General features: G+C 39.0%; 1 protein-coding gene across 1 annotated transcript in view; it reads right to left on the minus strand.

Moving 5' to 3' along the window:
• TNFSF13B (TNF superfamily member 13b) overlaps nt 1–13,558 on the minus strand; it is a 32,217-nt gene that overhangs the window by 11,165 nt on the left and 7,494 nt on the right. The window contains exon 3 of the mRNA XM_032402632.1: nt 4,312–4,368. Within this exon, the coding sequence (XP_032258523.1) occupies nt 4,312–4,368 (57 nt within the window). The remainder of the gene's footprint in view (nt 1–4,311; nt 4,369–13,558) is intronic.

The raw sequence follows: 13,558 nt of genomic DNA on the forward strand, positions 1-13,558 counted from the left end.
GACAAAAGCATACAAAACAAACAGAAAATTATGGCCCATTCACAGGAAAAAAAAAGAAATTGGCAGAAACCATTTCTGAGGAAACCAGGACGTTGAACTTACTAGACAAAGATTTATATCCTTTAAATATGCTTAAGGAGCTAAGGGAAACCACAAAGAACCTAGGAAAACTAGGAGAATTATATATAAACAAACAGACACTATCAGTAAACAGATAAAAAATATTTTGTTAAAAAAGGAACCAAATAGAACTTGTGAGCTAAAAAGTAAAATAGCTAAATTAAAAAATTCAGTAGAGAGGTTACAGAGCAAATTAAGCAGGCAGAAGGCAGAATCCACAAATTTGAAAATAGAACAATTAAAATTATCCAGTCTGAGGAGCAGAAAGAAAAGAAATGAAAGGAAGTGAACTGAACATAGGGGACCCTCAATCAGACTAACATTTGCATTATGGGAGTGCCAGAAGGAGGAGGGAAAGGAGCAAAAAGAGTATTTGAAGATATAACGGCCAAACTCTTCTTAACTTTGAAGAAAGAATGCATCTACATATCCAAGCAGCTGAATGAATTCTAAAAAGGATAAACTCAGAGATGCCTGGGTGGCTCAGTCCGTTAAGCGTCTGCCTTAGGCTCAGGTCATGATCTCAGGGTCCTGGGATCAAGTCCTGCATTGGGCTCCTTGCTCAGTGGGGAGCCTGCTTCTCCCTCTGCTGCTCCCCCTGCTTGTGCTCTCTCTCTCTGACGAATAAATAAATAAAATCTTTAAAAAAATAAAAAGGATAAACTCAAAGAGATCCATACCAAGGTGAATTATAATTAAGTGGTTGAAAGAAAGGACAAGGAGAAAATCTTGAAAGCAGCAGGAGAGAAGCAATTCTTCCAGTACAAGGGATGCTCAATAATATTAACAGTTTATTGCTCACTTGAAACCGTGTAGGCAAAAGACAGTGGGATGAATGAAGGATTATGTCAGCAAGGTGCAGTGTAGTAAGCCTTACACATCATCCCTCCACAGAAACATTGATTTAACAATACCTTGAAAATGCCAAATACCTTGAAAAGAAATTCAGAATCCAGCTAAGAAGTAGAAGCTAAGTAGTAAAGCACAAACTGAGAAGCAGTCACATTTATATAGCTAAGAGGAGCAATCTCAACTTATTCACATCAGTCCCTCCCCTAGACAGGCCTCGGTCGGCACCAAGAAGACAGCCTCGGTCTGTGATTCCCCCACGGAGGGACGGTGAGATCTGAGTGTGCACCTGGCCACATGGCCTCTCAGAGTGCCTTCTGCGGAGCTGCTTTCCATCTCGCCCCATACTTTGTGCTGAACAACCAAAAGGGCTTGGTCCCTGTGACAGTTAGAAACAAAGAAAAGGGGAAGACATTCTTTTATAGCCAGCAGTTTGTTTTGTTTTGTTTTGTTTTGCATGATTGAGGAAAAGCAGAGAACAGATTCTTTTCCTCCAGGAGGGGAGGGAGGAAGCAAAGGGGGCCCTGCTCCTTGAGGCCTTACCGTGGCTAATATCAAGCACTGCTGACCAGTAAAATTGTATCCCAGTCAAAATCAGTCCATGAGGAGTAGGAGAGATAGCTTCATAGGCAACAAAGCAGCTCTGCAAAGAACATGAAGGATCAAGAAAACCCAACACAATCAAAGGAATAAGACAAATCTCCAGTAAACCTGAAAGAAATGGCTATAATGAGTATAGATCACTCTGAACTCTAGTATAAAAGTAAAAGACAAAAGTATTAAAAGAATTATAACTACAGTAGTTTGTTAATAGACACACAGTATAAAAAGATGTAAATCAGAGTTAAGTTATCAGCCTGAAAGAGACTACTACAACTAAGTTGCTTTATGTAAGTGTCATGGTAAACACCAATTTAAAAACCTGTAGTAGATACCCAAAATACACACAGAAAGCAATCAAAACATATCAGTACACAAGATAATCAAGCCACAAAGGAAGACATCAAGAGAGGAAGAAAGGAACAAAGGAACTATAAAGCAGCCAGAAAACAATTAACAAAAGGAAAATAATAAGTCCTATCAATAATTACTTTAAATGTAAATAGATTAAATTCCCCAATCAAAAGGCATAGATTGGCTGAATGAATTGAAAGAAAAACAAAATGCAACCATATTCTGCCTACAAAAAACTCACTTCAGCATTAAGGACACACATAGTGAAAGGCTGGAAAATAATATTTCATCCAAATGGTAAACAAAAGAGATAAGAAGTGGCTATTCTTATATTAAACAAAATAGACTTGAAGTAAAAAAATGTCACAAGGGACAAAGAAGTCATTATATGATGACAAGTGGATCGATTCATCAAGAGGATATAACAAATGTATACATTCATATATATATATATATATATATATATATATATATATATATATGCTCTCAACATTGGAGCCCCTAAATGTATACAGAAAATATTAACAGATTTGAAGGGAGAAATAGACAGCAATACAATAAGAGTAGGGGAATTCAATACCTACTTTCAATAATGGATAAGTCATCCAAAAGAAAATCAATAAGGAAATAGTGTGCTTGAACAACACTACAGACCAGATGGACTTAGCAGATACACATGGAATATTCTATCCTACAGTAGCAGAATATGCATTCTTCCTAAGTGCACAAAGAAAATTCTCCAGGATAAATAAAATGTTAGGGCGCAACTAATGAATCATTGAACACTACATCCAAAACTAATGATGTATTATAAGTTGGCTAATTGAACATAATAAAAAAAGTGTTAGGGCACAAAATAAATCTGAAGAGATTTAAGAAGACTGAAATCACATCAAGTATCTTTTCCAACCACAATGACATGAAACTAGAAATCAGTAACAGGAGAAAAATAGGAAAATTCAAAACTACATGGAAATTAAGCAACACACTCCTCAACTAACAGGTCACATGAAATTGAAAAGTAGAATTAAAAATATCGTGAGACAGGTGAAAATGGAAACACAACCTACCCGACCTTGCGGGACGCAGGCAAGTAGTGGTGCTAAAATGTGCCCATGCCCACTAACAGTTCCGTGCTGCTCAGGGCCTGCTGGTATCACCAGGCTAACCTATACATCCAAGGAGCAAAGCACGCAGATAAGCACCCCAAGGTCGGGGGAGAGCAGCCACCAACCAGGAAGATCACACACAATCCTCTGTGCAACTCACATTCACGATCAAGTAGCAGCTTCATCTTTCTGTGTGACGGACAGCATTTTTGTTTTGGCCAAATGTGTAAAACAAACTTTTCCTAAGTTATACTTCAAAAATTTTATCTTTGGTCCTCAAGGTCTTCTTCTGACTTCTTTTAATTCTTACTAAACAGTCTGCTGCCTATTAAAGTTGCAAACATAAGACTTTGGAAAATGTAGAGCGATAAATAATAACAGAATTTCAAATAGTTTAGTACTTATGTTACATTTGGGATAATTAAAGCCACTTAGAGAAATACAGATGCAAGACAGTACTCTTGGCACTCATTACAAAGGCCCATCCAAACTCATTTTCTGGGCTCCTTCTTGTTTCCCCATTCCCGGCCCCTAGCTTAACCCTCTGACACTTGTGAACTCCCTGTTCTGGTTTACAGCCCAGACATTCCCTAGCCCCCCCCCCGCTGGAGTTTTCCCCATAGCACTTAATTTTATCATTCTACATTTCACTTGTTCATTAGCTTTTTTCCCCGTTTCCCCTCATCAACAGGTAAATTCCATGAAAGTGAGGAACAATATACATTTTATTCTTTGCTAAGCCCCACGGCCCACACAGTAAGTAGAACATTGTATGTCTTTAACCAATACATGCAAAATATAAAGTAATCATTTCACATTGGATTATCATAAAAGTGTTATATTCATTTGCACATATTTACTAATAATTAATATAAAATGTTTATGGTACATTCAGTTTCATCTTCATCCTACTATGATTTCTAAAACCTAATAAAATAGGGCAATTAATATTTGTGAAGATGATCCTGAGTCACTGAGAAGCCAAAATGATTTCTAAAAAATAAAAAAAAACCCTGAATTTGGCTTAGTATTGGCTTTATCAAATGCTAATTATTTTAAATCTCTAAGTATTCGTGTCTCTAAGGTAATTCTGTTTGTTAGATTATTACCTTAGCCTAAATATTTATTCCCCGATCATTTTGAATAAATTGAAGTTTCTTATTTTACATCTGATTCTGAGAAGTTTGGAGGCAGACAGCTGATTTGAGATGAAGTCTGAATACAGTCTTACAAGTGATTGAACTGTAAGTGGAAACGCTGCGGGAGACGATCTTATTACCTTTCCGTATGGTAGGTGTATCACTGTCTGCAATCAGTTGCAAGCAGTCTTGAGTGACTGAAAAGCAAAAATACATCCTTTTAGTTACTTGAAGAGGAACCGTAGGGAGTGAGATGCCTGAACGCACCGCACAAAGCTATAGACCTGTTCTTCCAGAAACACGGAACCAATTATGCTTCCTCCGGAGCCTGCTCATTGTTCTAAAACTGCTTTATGACATCTGCACACAGATTTTTATTATAAATTTTACTTAAAATATAGTATGGACTTGAAATTCGGTTTAGAGAAACTCTGTGCTGTTGAAACATGGTAAGTATATCATCCTGATAGTTCAACCTAACTTGCCTTAAGGTGTCATGCCTGGACAGAAAGCGAGTTTAGTGATTATCATGTGTCTTTCAAGTCTGTCACACGTATAAGCCAAACTATCAGAATACTATAAAGTGATTTTTTGTTTTAAAAAAAAGCCTAACATTAAGGGGCGCCTGGGTGGCTCAGTCGGTTAAGCACCTGACTCTTGATTTGGGCTCAGGTCATGGTCTCAGGGTCGTGGGATCGAGCCGAGCGTCAGGCTCCACGCCCAGCTTGAGATGCTTCCTCTCCCTCTCCCTCTGCCCCTCCCCGCCTCACCCCCACTCTCTCTCTATCAAAAAAACAAAAACAGAAACAAACAAAAAAAGCCAACATTAAATAGTAACTCACGGTTACTGCTAATAAAATTACCATTCCTGAAAATAAAAACAATTGCTAACATTTACTGAGCAGATAAATACAGGCAACCCCCAAAAATCCTCAAAACTACATACGGGAGACTAAGTCCTGGCAAGTATAAACGGCTTGTTTTGGGGCCTGTCGCGGAAAGTGATGGGGCCAGAACTGAAGCCAGGCCTGTTTCACTCCAGAGCCAAAGTCAGGCTTTGGGTAAAATATTTTGGACCAAGAAGAGAAGAGAGAGAGCATCTTTAAAAATAAAATGGGAGATTTCCCTGAAACCGCATAATCAGTAAAGCTTCTGGGAAGCATCAATTTGCATCACATATCACGTGTACGATATTCCAGCTAGCATTCAAGGAAACAGAGAACTATTCTGTTAAATAAGGACAGATGCCTCCAGGTGAAAGCAAAACGAGAACACTGTCTATGGGAAAAAGACCAGTAAATATCTATGGGAAATACGACAAAGCAGTTTAAGTGTGCCTATTTTAAATTAAGAAAATATGAGTCGAGATCTCTTATTATCTAGCAAGTATTTTATTCAGAGTTGAAGAAGTACTTTAAAAACATGCCTCTCTATGTTCACATTTTAAGAGTTTGACACGGTGAATTCCTGCTTCCCTTATTAATTGAAAACGTTCTGAGTTCTGATACCTAATAGCACAGCACCTAATAACAGATGTAAGACTTACAAGCTATTCCCAAGCTTGCAGACACACAGGCCTTCGAAGAATACTGCTGCAGGGAGTAAGCACATCAGAAAATCTGTTAAGAAGTTCCCCCTTGGTATTTCAAAGTGGGAATATAATGTTAAAAGCTGCCATTCTTGGGGCGCCTGGGTGACTCAGTCGGTGAAGCGTAGGTCTTTGGCTCAGGTCATGATCCCAGGGTCCTGGGATCGAGCCCCCGTGGGGCTCCCTGCTCAGTGGGGAGCCTGCTCCTCCCTCTGCCTCTGCCCCATACCCCCCGTTTGTGCGTGCGCTCGATCTCTCTCTCTCTCATACAAGATCTTTTTTAAAAAGCTGCAATTCCTTTATAACTCTGAAACTTTTCTAACATATTTTTACGTTTATCTGCTCATTTCAATAGGAGCAGAACATTCTGGACGACTCCGTGATTCTTTGGTTGATCTGCAAAACCACGATGGCCATGTGTGTGCCACAGGGAAAATGTGACTCATTAGCACTGTTACCATGGCAGACCTTCTGCCACCAAAAATACGTAAAAGCATCATTAAGAGGCAGAAGGGTCGTGAATAAGGACGGCGCGAAAGAAAGGAGAAACAAAACACCCACAGCAGAGAGAGAGGCTAAAGAGCAGGGGCAGTCTCTCGAGGAGCGCTACCAGCCCTCCCTTAAACGTGCTCCTATCCTTCTCACAAACACTTCTTAAGGAATTACTGCTCACAGGGCATCGTGATAAGCTCTGTGAGGGATGCAAGGCTCAAGCAGAGCATGGGAACCTTGAATCTTCCCTCCACACAGAAAAGGATGTTGACAAAAAGGTTAAATTTCCAAATGTTCCCTCTTTCCTGGGCTGTATGTGCACGTGCATGCAGAGATTAAATGAGATAATGCATGTGGCATATTTAGAACTATTCCTGGCCCACAATACTTGCGAGATCAATCTTGGCTGTTATAGTGGGAGGTGCTAGCATTATTGTTCTTCACAGTATTGAACCCAATAAACTGCGCACATAAAGGAAGGGCACTAGAAGGCTGTGAAGGCCAGATGAACCTGATAAAGAGAAACAAGAAAAACTGTAAGATGTTACTCACGATTCCAATGAACCCTTTCCTTGACCATTTACCCAACACCCCATAGGAGACTTACACATTCTATTTAGAGAAAGAGATTTCCCTAGAGTGAGCCTTGACACTACTAAACTGCTAAGAAAACATCCGAATTTTAATCTCTGCAGCCCCACTGGAGTTAGCTACAACCTACATGTTAAAAAAACAATAAATCTATTCCATCATGTAGTAGCAGAAATCGAACTTCTAGAAGAAAACACACTGCGGGGAGAGAAATGTATTTCAAGAAATACTCTTCAGAAAGGAAAGTGGATTATTCAAATAAAAGTTCGATAATAGTGTTTGAATTACACCTGCTGAAGCCAGTGCTAGTCATTCACTCTTCTTATTCCAGAGAAAGTCACTGGGCTTTGGAAGGAGTGTTGCTGGAAATAAGCTTGAGGACCGCCCACTCTGGCCTCATGAGATGCTGCTTAGGTCCCATCAACCTCAGCAGTGCTGTTTACCTCTTCCACTTTCTTCCGTTTTAGGAAATCCGATGTCCGTTATCATCTTGTCTCTAGTACAATCCTTTAAGACTCTCCGGTTCAACACAGATCTGATCTTAAAGTATAGATTATTGCTCACAAAAAGTGAGTCAAAATAGCAATACTGCTTTTTCATATCTCCGAGTAGCATAGACAGCCAGCCACGAGAATTTTGAGAATGCACAGTCTAATGTAAGAAACACAATGCTGGTAACAATTACAATGCTCATCAGTTGTATTTGGTTTTCAAAAGTCTTGCGTACAACCTTCCCTCTACTACAACTGAAGGGAATTTGGAGAGTCTGAGATAATTTATCTTTTTAACTAAACAACACGATAACATGCGTTAAAACCTTTCTGTGTCTGATGGGGACACACATATTTCTATATATATATATTTTTATATTATAATAATGTCTGAAAAAAGGATAATTAATCTTGGTAAGTACAAATTTACAGCTTAATATTTATTCATAACATTAAACTTTGTGTAAAATATTTCTATGTTTTTTTATTAGAGAGAGAAAGAGAGAGAGGGAACACAAGCAGGGGAAGCGGCAGAGGGAGAGACAGGCTCCCCGCTGAGCAGGGAGCCCGATGCGGGGCTCCATCCCAGGACCCCAGGATCATGACCTGAGCCAAAGGCAGACGCTTAACTGACTGAGCCACCCAGGCGCCCCTGTAAAATATTTCTAAAACAAAAATATTATATTGATGGCAAAAATAGTTTACAAAAGAGAATTCCTAAAATAAGAGTTTTTAGAACAAAAATAATTTGCTATTGCTCAATATTTGATATAATAAAATCCAGCCAACCTCACAGAAAAGCATTTAAATATTTTCCATACGGAAAACATTTTGAGTTTGAAAGCCATCTGTTGAAGTATGACACTTATATTACATTCAAACACCATTTAATTAGGAAAAGGGATTTGAATGTTTATGGGATTGCTAGTATCTGCTGTATTATTTTCTGTATCGGAACTAAACGTTTTCAAACTGGAGTTGGGTTTATTGTACATTATTTCAACAAAACTCAACCTAATATAAACTACCATAAATAATGCAATTATTGCAGATTACACGTAACTCCAGTGGAAACACATAGCTTTTCTCAACACATCTGCCCCATCCATATGATGCACACCTACTCATTCTTGGTAGTCCTTCTTACTCATCTCATTCAAGCTACTCCCAAGCTCTTTAGTCTGGATGAGATGTCCTTCCTGCATTTTCCTGGGTCTCTTTCTTTGTCCTTCTGTCTTCTTACTTTACTGCATCAGAGTTTTTGAAGGCGATGCCAATCTCCTATTTCTGTATACCTTACAATTCAGTATATGGAAGTCATGAGAAACACAGTTTGATTTCTCTTGAACTAGTTTTGAACAAATAATCAGTGGCTAGAAAAGTCTAACTAGGAGAAATCCCATAAAGATCTAAATATTGACCTAATGAGGGACATAGATTTATGAAGAAATTGAAGAAAGCATGATTTTGGGATAAACATTTCTACTGGAATGGGAATATAAGAATTTAGGGGCAAAAAACTGGATTATAGAGTTTTATTTGACCAGTGATAAACAGTTTGCCAATACGAGTTAATGGAGTTTTAAAAGTATTTCTAGAGAGCTAAATTGAGAAGTATGTATTTGATGTACCAGAAAATTTTTTAAAAATTAGGAATTTTTAATCTTGAGAGGGGCCCGCCTGATACATGTTGTGCTTTAGAAAGCTCACACATGTGTTCTTGTGTAGAATCAGTTGCCATGCAGAGAGAACGAAAGCAAAGGTTCAGCTGTTGACTGGTAGTAAACATAATATAAGGATTATTTGATCCCAGAAGCAATTATATAAATAGAGCATCCAAGGTAAATTGTGGAAAAAAAATTAAAGGTTTGTGACTAATGAATGTGTCTGAAGAATTAAAAACTAATAATGAAAACAAATTTTCAATTCTGGATAATTCAGAAAGATGGTAGCATTACTATGGCCTTGAGGCAGTACCAAAGGGGGGCTGGTTTTGGGGGTTTTGGAAAGAGGTTGATAAAATAATATAGAAATCACAATAGTCAATAGGAGTAAAGAAAGATATCTGAATGGAAGGTGTGTGTGTGTGTGTGTGTGTGTGTGTGTGAGAGAGAGAGAGAGAGAGAGAGACAGAGAGCATGTGCAGAGTCTTAAGCACTAACTGGATATTGTCACGCACCACTCATAATGTGAGTATCTTTTATGTCTAAAGCACTGTAGGATATGTAAAAGGGTAGCTCTTTGTCTTGCCTCATAAACACCAAGAGTAAAAATACAAACAAAACAAAACCCAGGAAAACAAAATGCCAACTTCATAAGTTATTTCATTTTATAATTGATGAACTATTTTAATTTAAAATTATTAATTTTGTAGTTGCATTACCATCTCCATGGGACATGTTATTTTTTTTCTTTTGCCATGACTTCTTTGCATTACTTTAGAATATTTCTCATTATTAATGGCATACACTCATAAAGCACTGGATATCAGTAACTTACCAGTGAAGAAAATTAGTTTCATGACACAACATGCAAACATACTTGAAGTCAAGGCAGGTGAAAACCAAGATAGAAATATATCTGAATGCTTGAAGAAAGCTACCAGAGAATTGCACAATTGGCTCTTACACCTTCAACCTCCCCTTGGACACTTCTCTCTGGATGTCACAGTGATAATTCAAACTCAACATGACCCAAATCTATTTATCTTCCGCACACACACTCACCTCTCACTCTTCTGTTTTCTCTTACTGGCTATAACTACCCTCTGAGCTGCCCAACCGAGAAACTTTGTAAACATGCCCAGTTCCTTCCTGTAATCTTGAAACCCGGCAAATAACCCAGTTCTAATGGTTTGAATTTTCAACTTTTGCTCAATTTGGATTCTGTCTGTCATTTATCTCATTCAATAATTTTACTGAACACTAAATTTAGGTCATGTGTTTGGCTCCAGATAGAAAAGAAAAAAAGAAAAGAAACAGAGGAGACACAATCCTTACCCCCTTGGAGCATCCCTACCCCCATGGAGAACAGGTATGAATCAGCATCACAAATACAGAATTGAAGTTGCAAGAGAGATCAGGAAGGTTTCTCAGAACGGGATGCTTAAACTAAAGTCAGAAGAAAGAAGGGGGTAGGAACATTCCAGACGAAAGTGTCATGAGTATACACAAAGGCTGAGGTTGGAGGGACACGGCAAGTATGGCTAAAGGAGGGAGAGACAGACAGACAGAGGCAGGGGGAGAATAATAAACAAGGACAAGACGCGCATGGCAGCCATGTTTAGATCTCCACCCTCACTGCTCTGGACAATTGCACTTGCCCACCAAGCTGTGCCTCTTCTCTTTCCTGCCATTTCTACTCCACTGCTTGTGTTTCCTCCAGATTGACCTTCCTAAACCTGAATTTTATCTTGTCCTTCTAATGTTTCTAACTCCTTCAGTGGGTTTCCCCTGTACACAAAACCCAAAGCTACCTTCATGACCCCGGGACCTCAGCCCCTCCACCCCTCGCAGAACGGGAGCTCCAACCGCGACTGCGTGTCTGCCATTCCCTTGGCTACATATTCCCGCCTTGGCATCTAGTGAAACCCATCCATCCCTCAGGGCTCAGACCAAATATCAAGTTTCCCTCATCCTTCCAGCTAAATATTGGCTCCCACTACACTTTGTGCACACATCTACTGAAATAACATTTCACTAAACATCCTAATTGTTTCTATTACTGTCTCTCTCTCTAGGCTCAGTCACTTGATATTAAGGACCATCATTTATAAATTTGCACAGTGTCTGGTTTACATCAGACTAAAAAAAGAAGAAAGAAAATCTGTGCAACAGTTTAGAACAAAAACAGACATCATAACAATATCCACCTTTTCCAACTGGTTCTTAGAAACCTCATCCTTATATCCAACTTTATAATACACGTTAAATCAAACTAAATTAATGCTTTAGGGAAAATAGGTTCTATAAAAAAAAAAAAACAACCACTGATATTTGGACCTTCTAAAAATAAATCCTTGGGGGGGCGCCTGGGTGGCTCAGTTGGTTAGGCAACTGCCTTCGGCTTGGGTCATGATCCTGGAGTCCCGGGATCGAGTCCAGCATCGGGCTCCCTGCTCGGCGGGGAGTCTGCTTCTCCCTCTCCTGCTCCCCCGTCTTGTGCTCTCTCTCTCTCTCACTCTTTCTCTCAAATAAATAAAGAAAATCTTTTAAAAAATAAAAAATAAAAAAAAAATAAATCCTTGGGCCCAGGGTTATATGAAAAACATTTTCCATAATAACCCTCAACAAGAAGGATTTCGAGTTTTCATTTGTAGAACCGAAGCACACTATAATATTTTTTTTTGAAGCAAATGATTATGTAGTATTTCTCTACGATTTCTTACTCTCTATTTCCCAGAAGAAGTTCTAGTGCAGCAGATGGAAGAGAAACAGATTGAGCCGTGAAGTGTGACTTCTCAGCCGGTGTTAGAAGCTGCATTAGGTAGCTATTTACAGTGGTCTCCCATCTATCCCAAATGGCCCAGCCCTAGGACGAGGAGGAGGAAGCATGAACTTGTAAAAACACTTCCGTCAGTTTTCCTTTGCAAAAATCCAAGCAAAGGAACAATGTCAAGGTGTTGGCCTGTACTCTGCCCCATCCACCCACTACAATAAGGCCTCTTCTTGCGTGTTTTCTACTTCCCGCTGCATCCCTGTTCCCACGCCATGGGATACTGTCTCCTTTTCCCCAAATCAACTCACCCTTCAAAACCCAGCTCAGCTCTTAACCATCATGGTGTCAATCATCTTTCAGTCTGTGATCTGAACTCACATCCTAGGATACCATTGCTAGATGGCCTCCTGTTGGTATTGATGTTAGTAACAGTCTAGGCCTCTTGGGGACCCAACAGTTTTTGTCAAATCTGATGTATTATTCAAACGTTAAGCCCGTACAATTCGCACAATGGAAAAAAAAACTCAGAATTTGTAGTTAGTATATAATGAATCCAAACATTAGTTCTCAAACCAATTTAGCTGTTTAATCATGAGATTAACATTAATATTAAAATATCTTTTTCTTATCTATATAATAACAATATCTGCTTCATAGTATTGTGAGGACCAACTGAAGTCATAATTTACGTGTGCTTTGTAAAGACTAAAGAGCTTGTTGATTATTATTTTAAAATTTACATTAATTTTCTTTAATTTCTCCAACTCAGTATTTAGCTTGTTGAGGTAAGGGACTGGTTATGTCTTGGCTTTAATTCTCTCATCTAAAATGAAGACAATAACACCAACCTAATAGGGGTTACTGAGAAGGTAAATGGTATCATAGACCCACAGAGCCCAACCCAGAGCTTGTATGTGCCACGTATCCAATAGCTTAGTTTCTCTCTCCCCTTTTCTGTATATTCTGGAGTGCCACCTCAGACCTTGGCACACTGGATGTTTCCTCTATTTTTGAGCAAAATCTGTTTCTTCTCTAACTCTTAATGAGAATACCTTTTATTTGTTTAATTTTTTAATTTTTAAAAAGATTTTATTTGAGAGAGAAAAAGAGCATGTGCACGCGAGCGGGGGAGAGGCAGAGGAGAGGGAGAGAGAGAATCTCAAGCAGACTTGGCACTAAGCGCGGAGCCCGATGTGGGGCTCGGTCTCAGGACTCTGAAATCATGACCCGAGTGGAAACCAAAAGTTAACTGACAGCCACCCAGGAGCCCCAAGAATACCTTCTAAAAGAAAATCCAACCACAATGAAAGTGCAGCTGCCCAATATGGTTCTTTTAAATAGGACTTGACTTACAAAAATAATGAACAGTACAACTAGTATTATCCATTCCTATAGGACTATTAATGAGAACACATTTCTCAACATTATGAATTTACTTTTAAAATATCAACCCATTTCTGCACATTTTTTTTTAAGTTGGAAGTGTAAAGAATTATTGAGCCTTCGAGGAGAAACAAAGACTTAACCCCGGCCTCCCTGACGCACGCTCTTCCTCTTTCCCGCCCTTCACGCTGCCCATTCTGTGAACCCCTGCCCGAGATACTGCACTTTTTCATGATGTCTGCCATTTTCTAGTATACTGTAATTTACTCATTAATTGTGTTTATTGACTACTTTCTGTGTCTTTCCACCTTGCTGTAATGTAATCTCCAGTGGGCAGGAAACTTTTATCTGTTGTGTTTTCTGATCAACACCCAACACCTAGAACAGTGCTTGAGACCTAAGGGG

This window comes from Phoca vitulina, unplaced genomic scaffold, assembly GCF_004348235.1.
Source record: "Phoca vitulina isolate PV1807 unplaced genomic scaffold, GSC_HSeal_1.0 scaffold5, whole genome shotgun sequence".
NCBI classification, from domain to species: domain Eukaryota; kingdom Metazoa; phylum Chordata; class Mammalia; order Carnivora; family Phocidae; genus Phoca; species Phoca vitulina.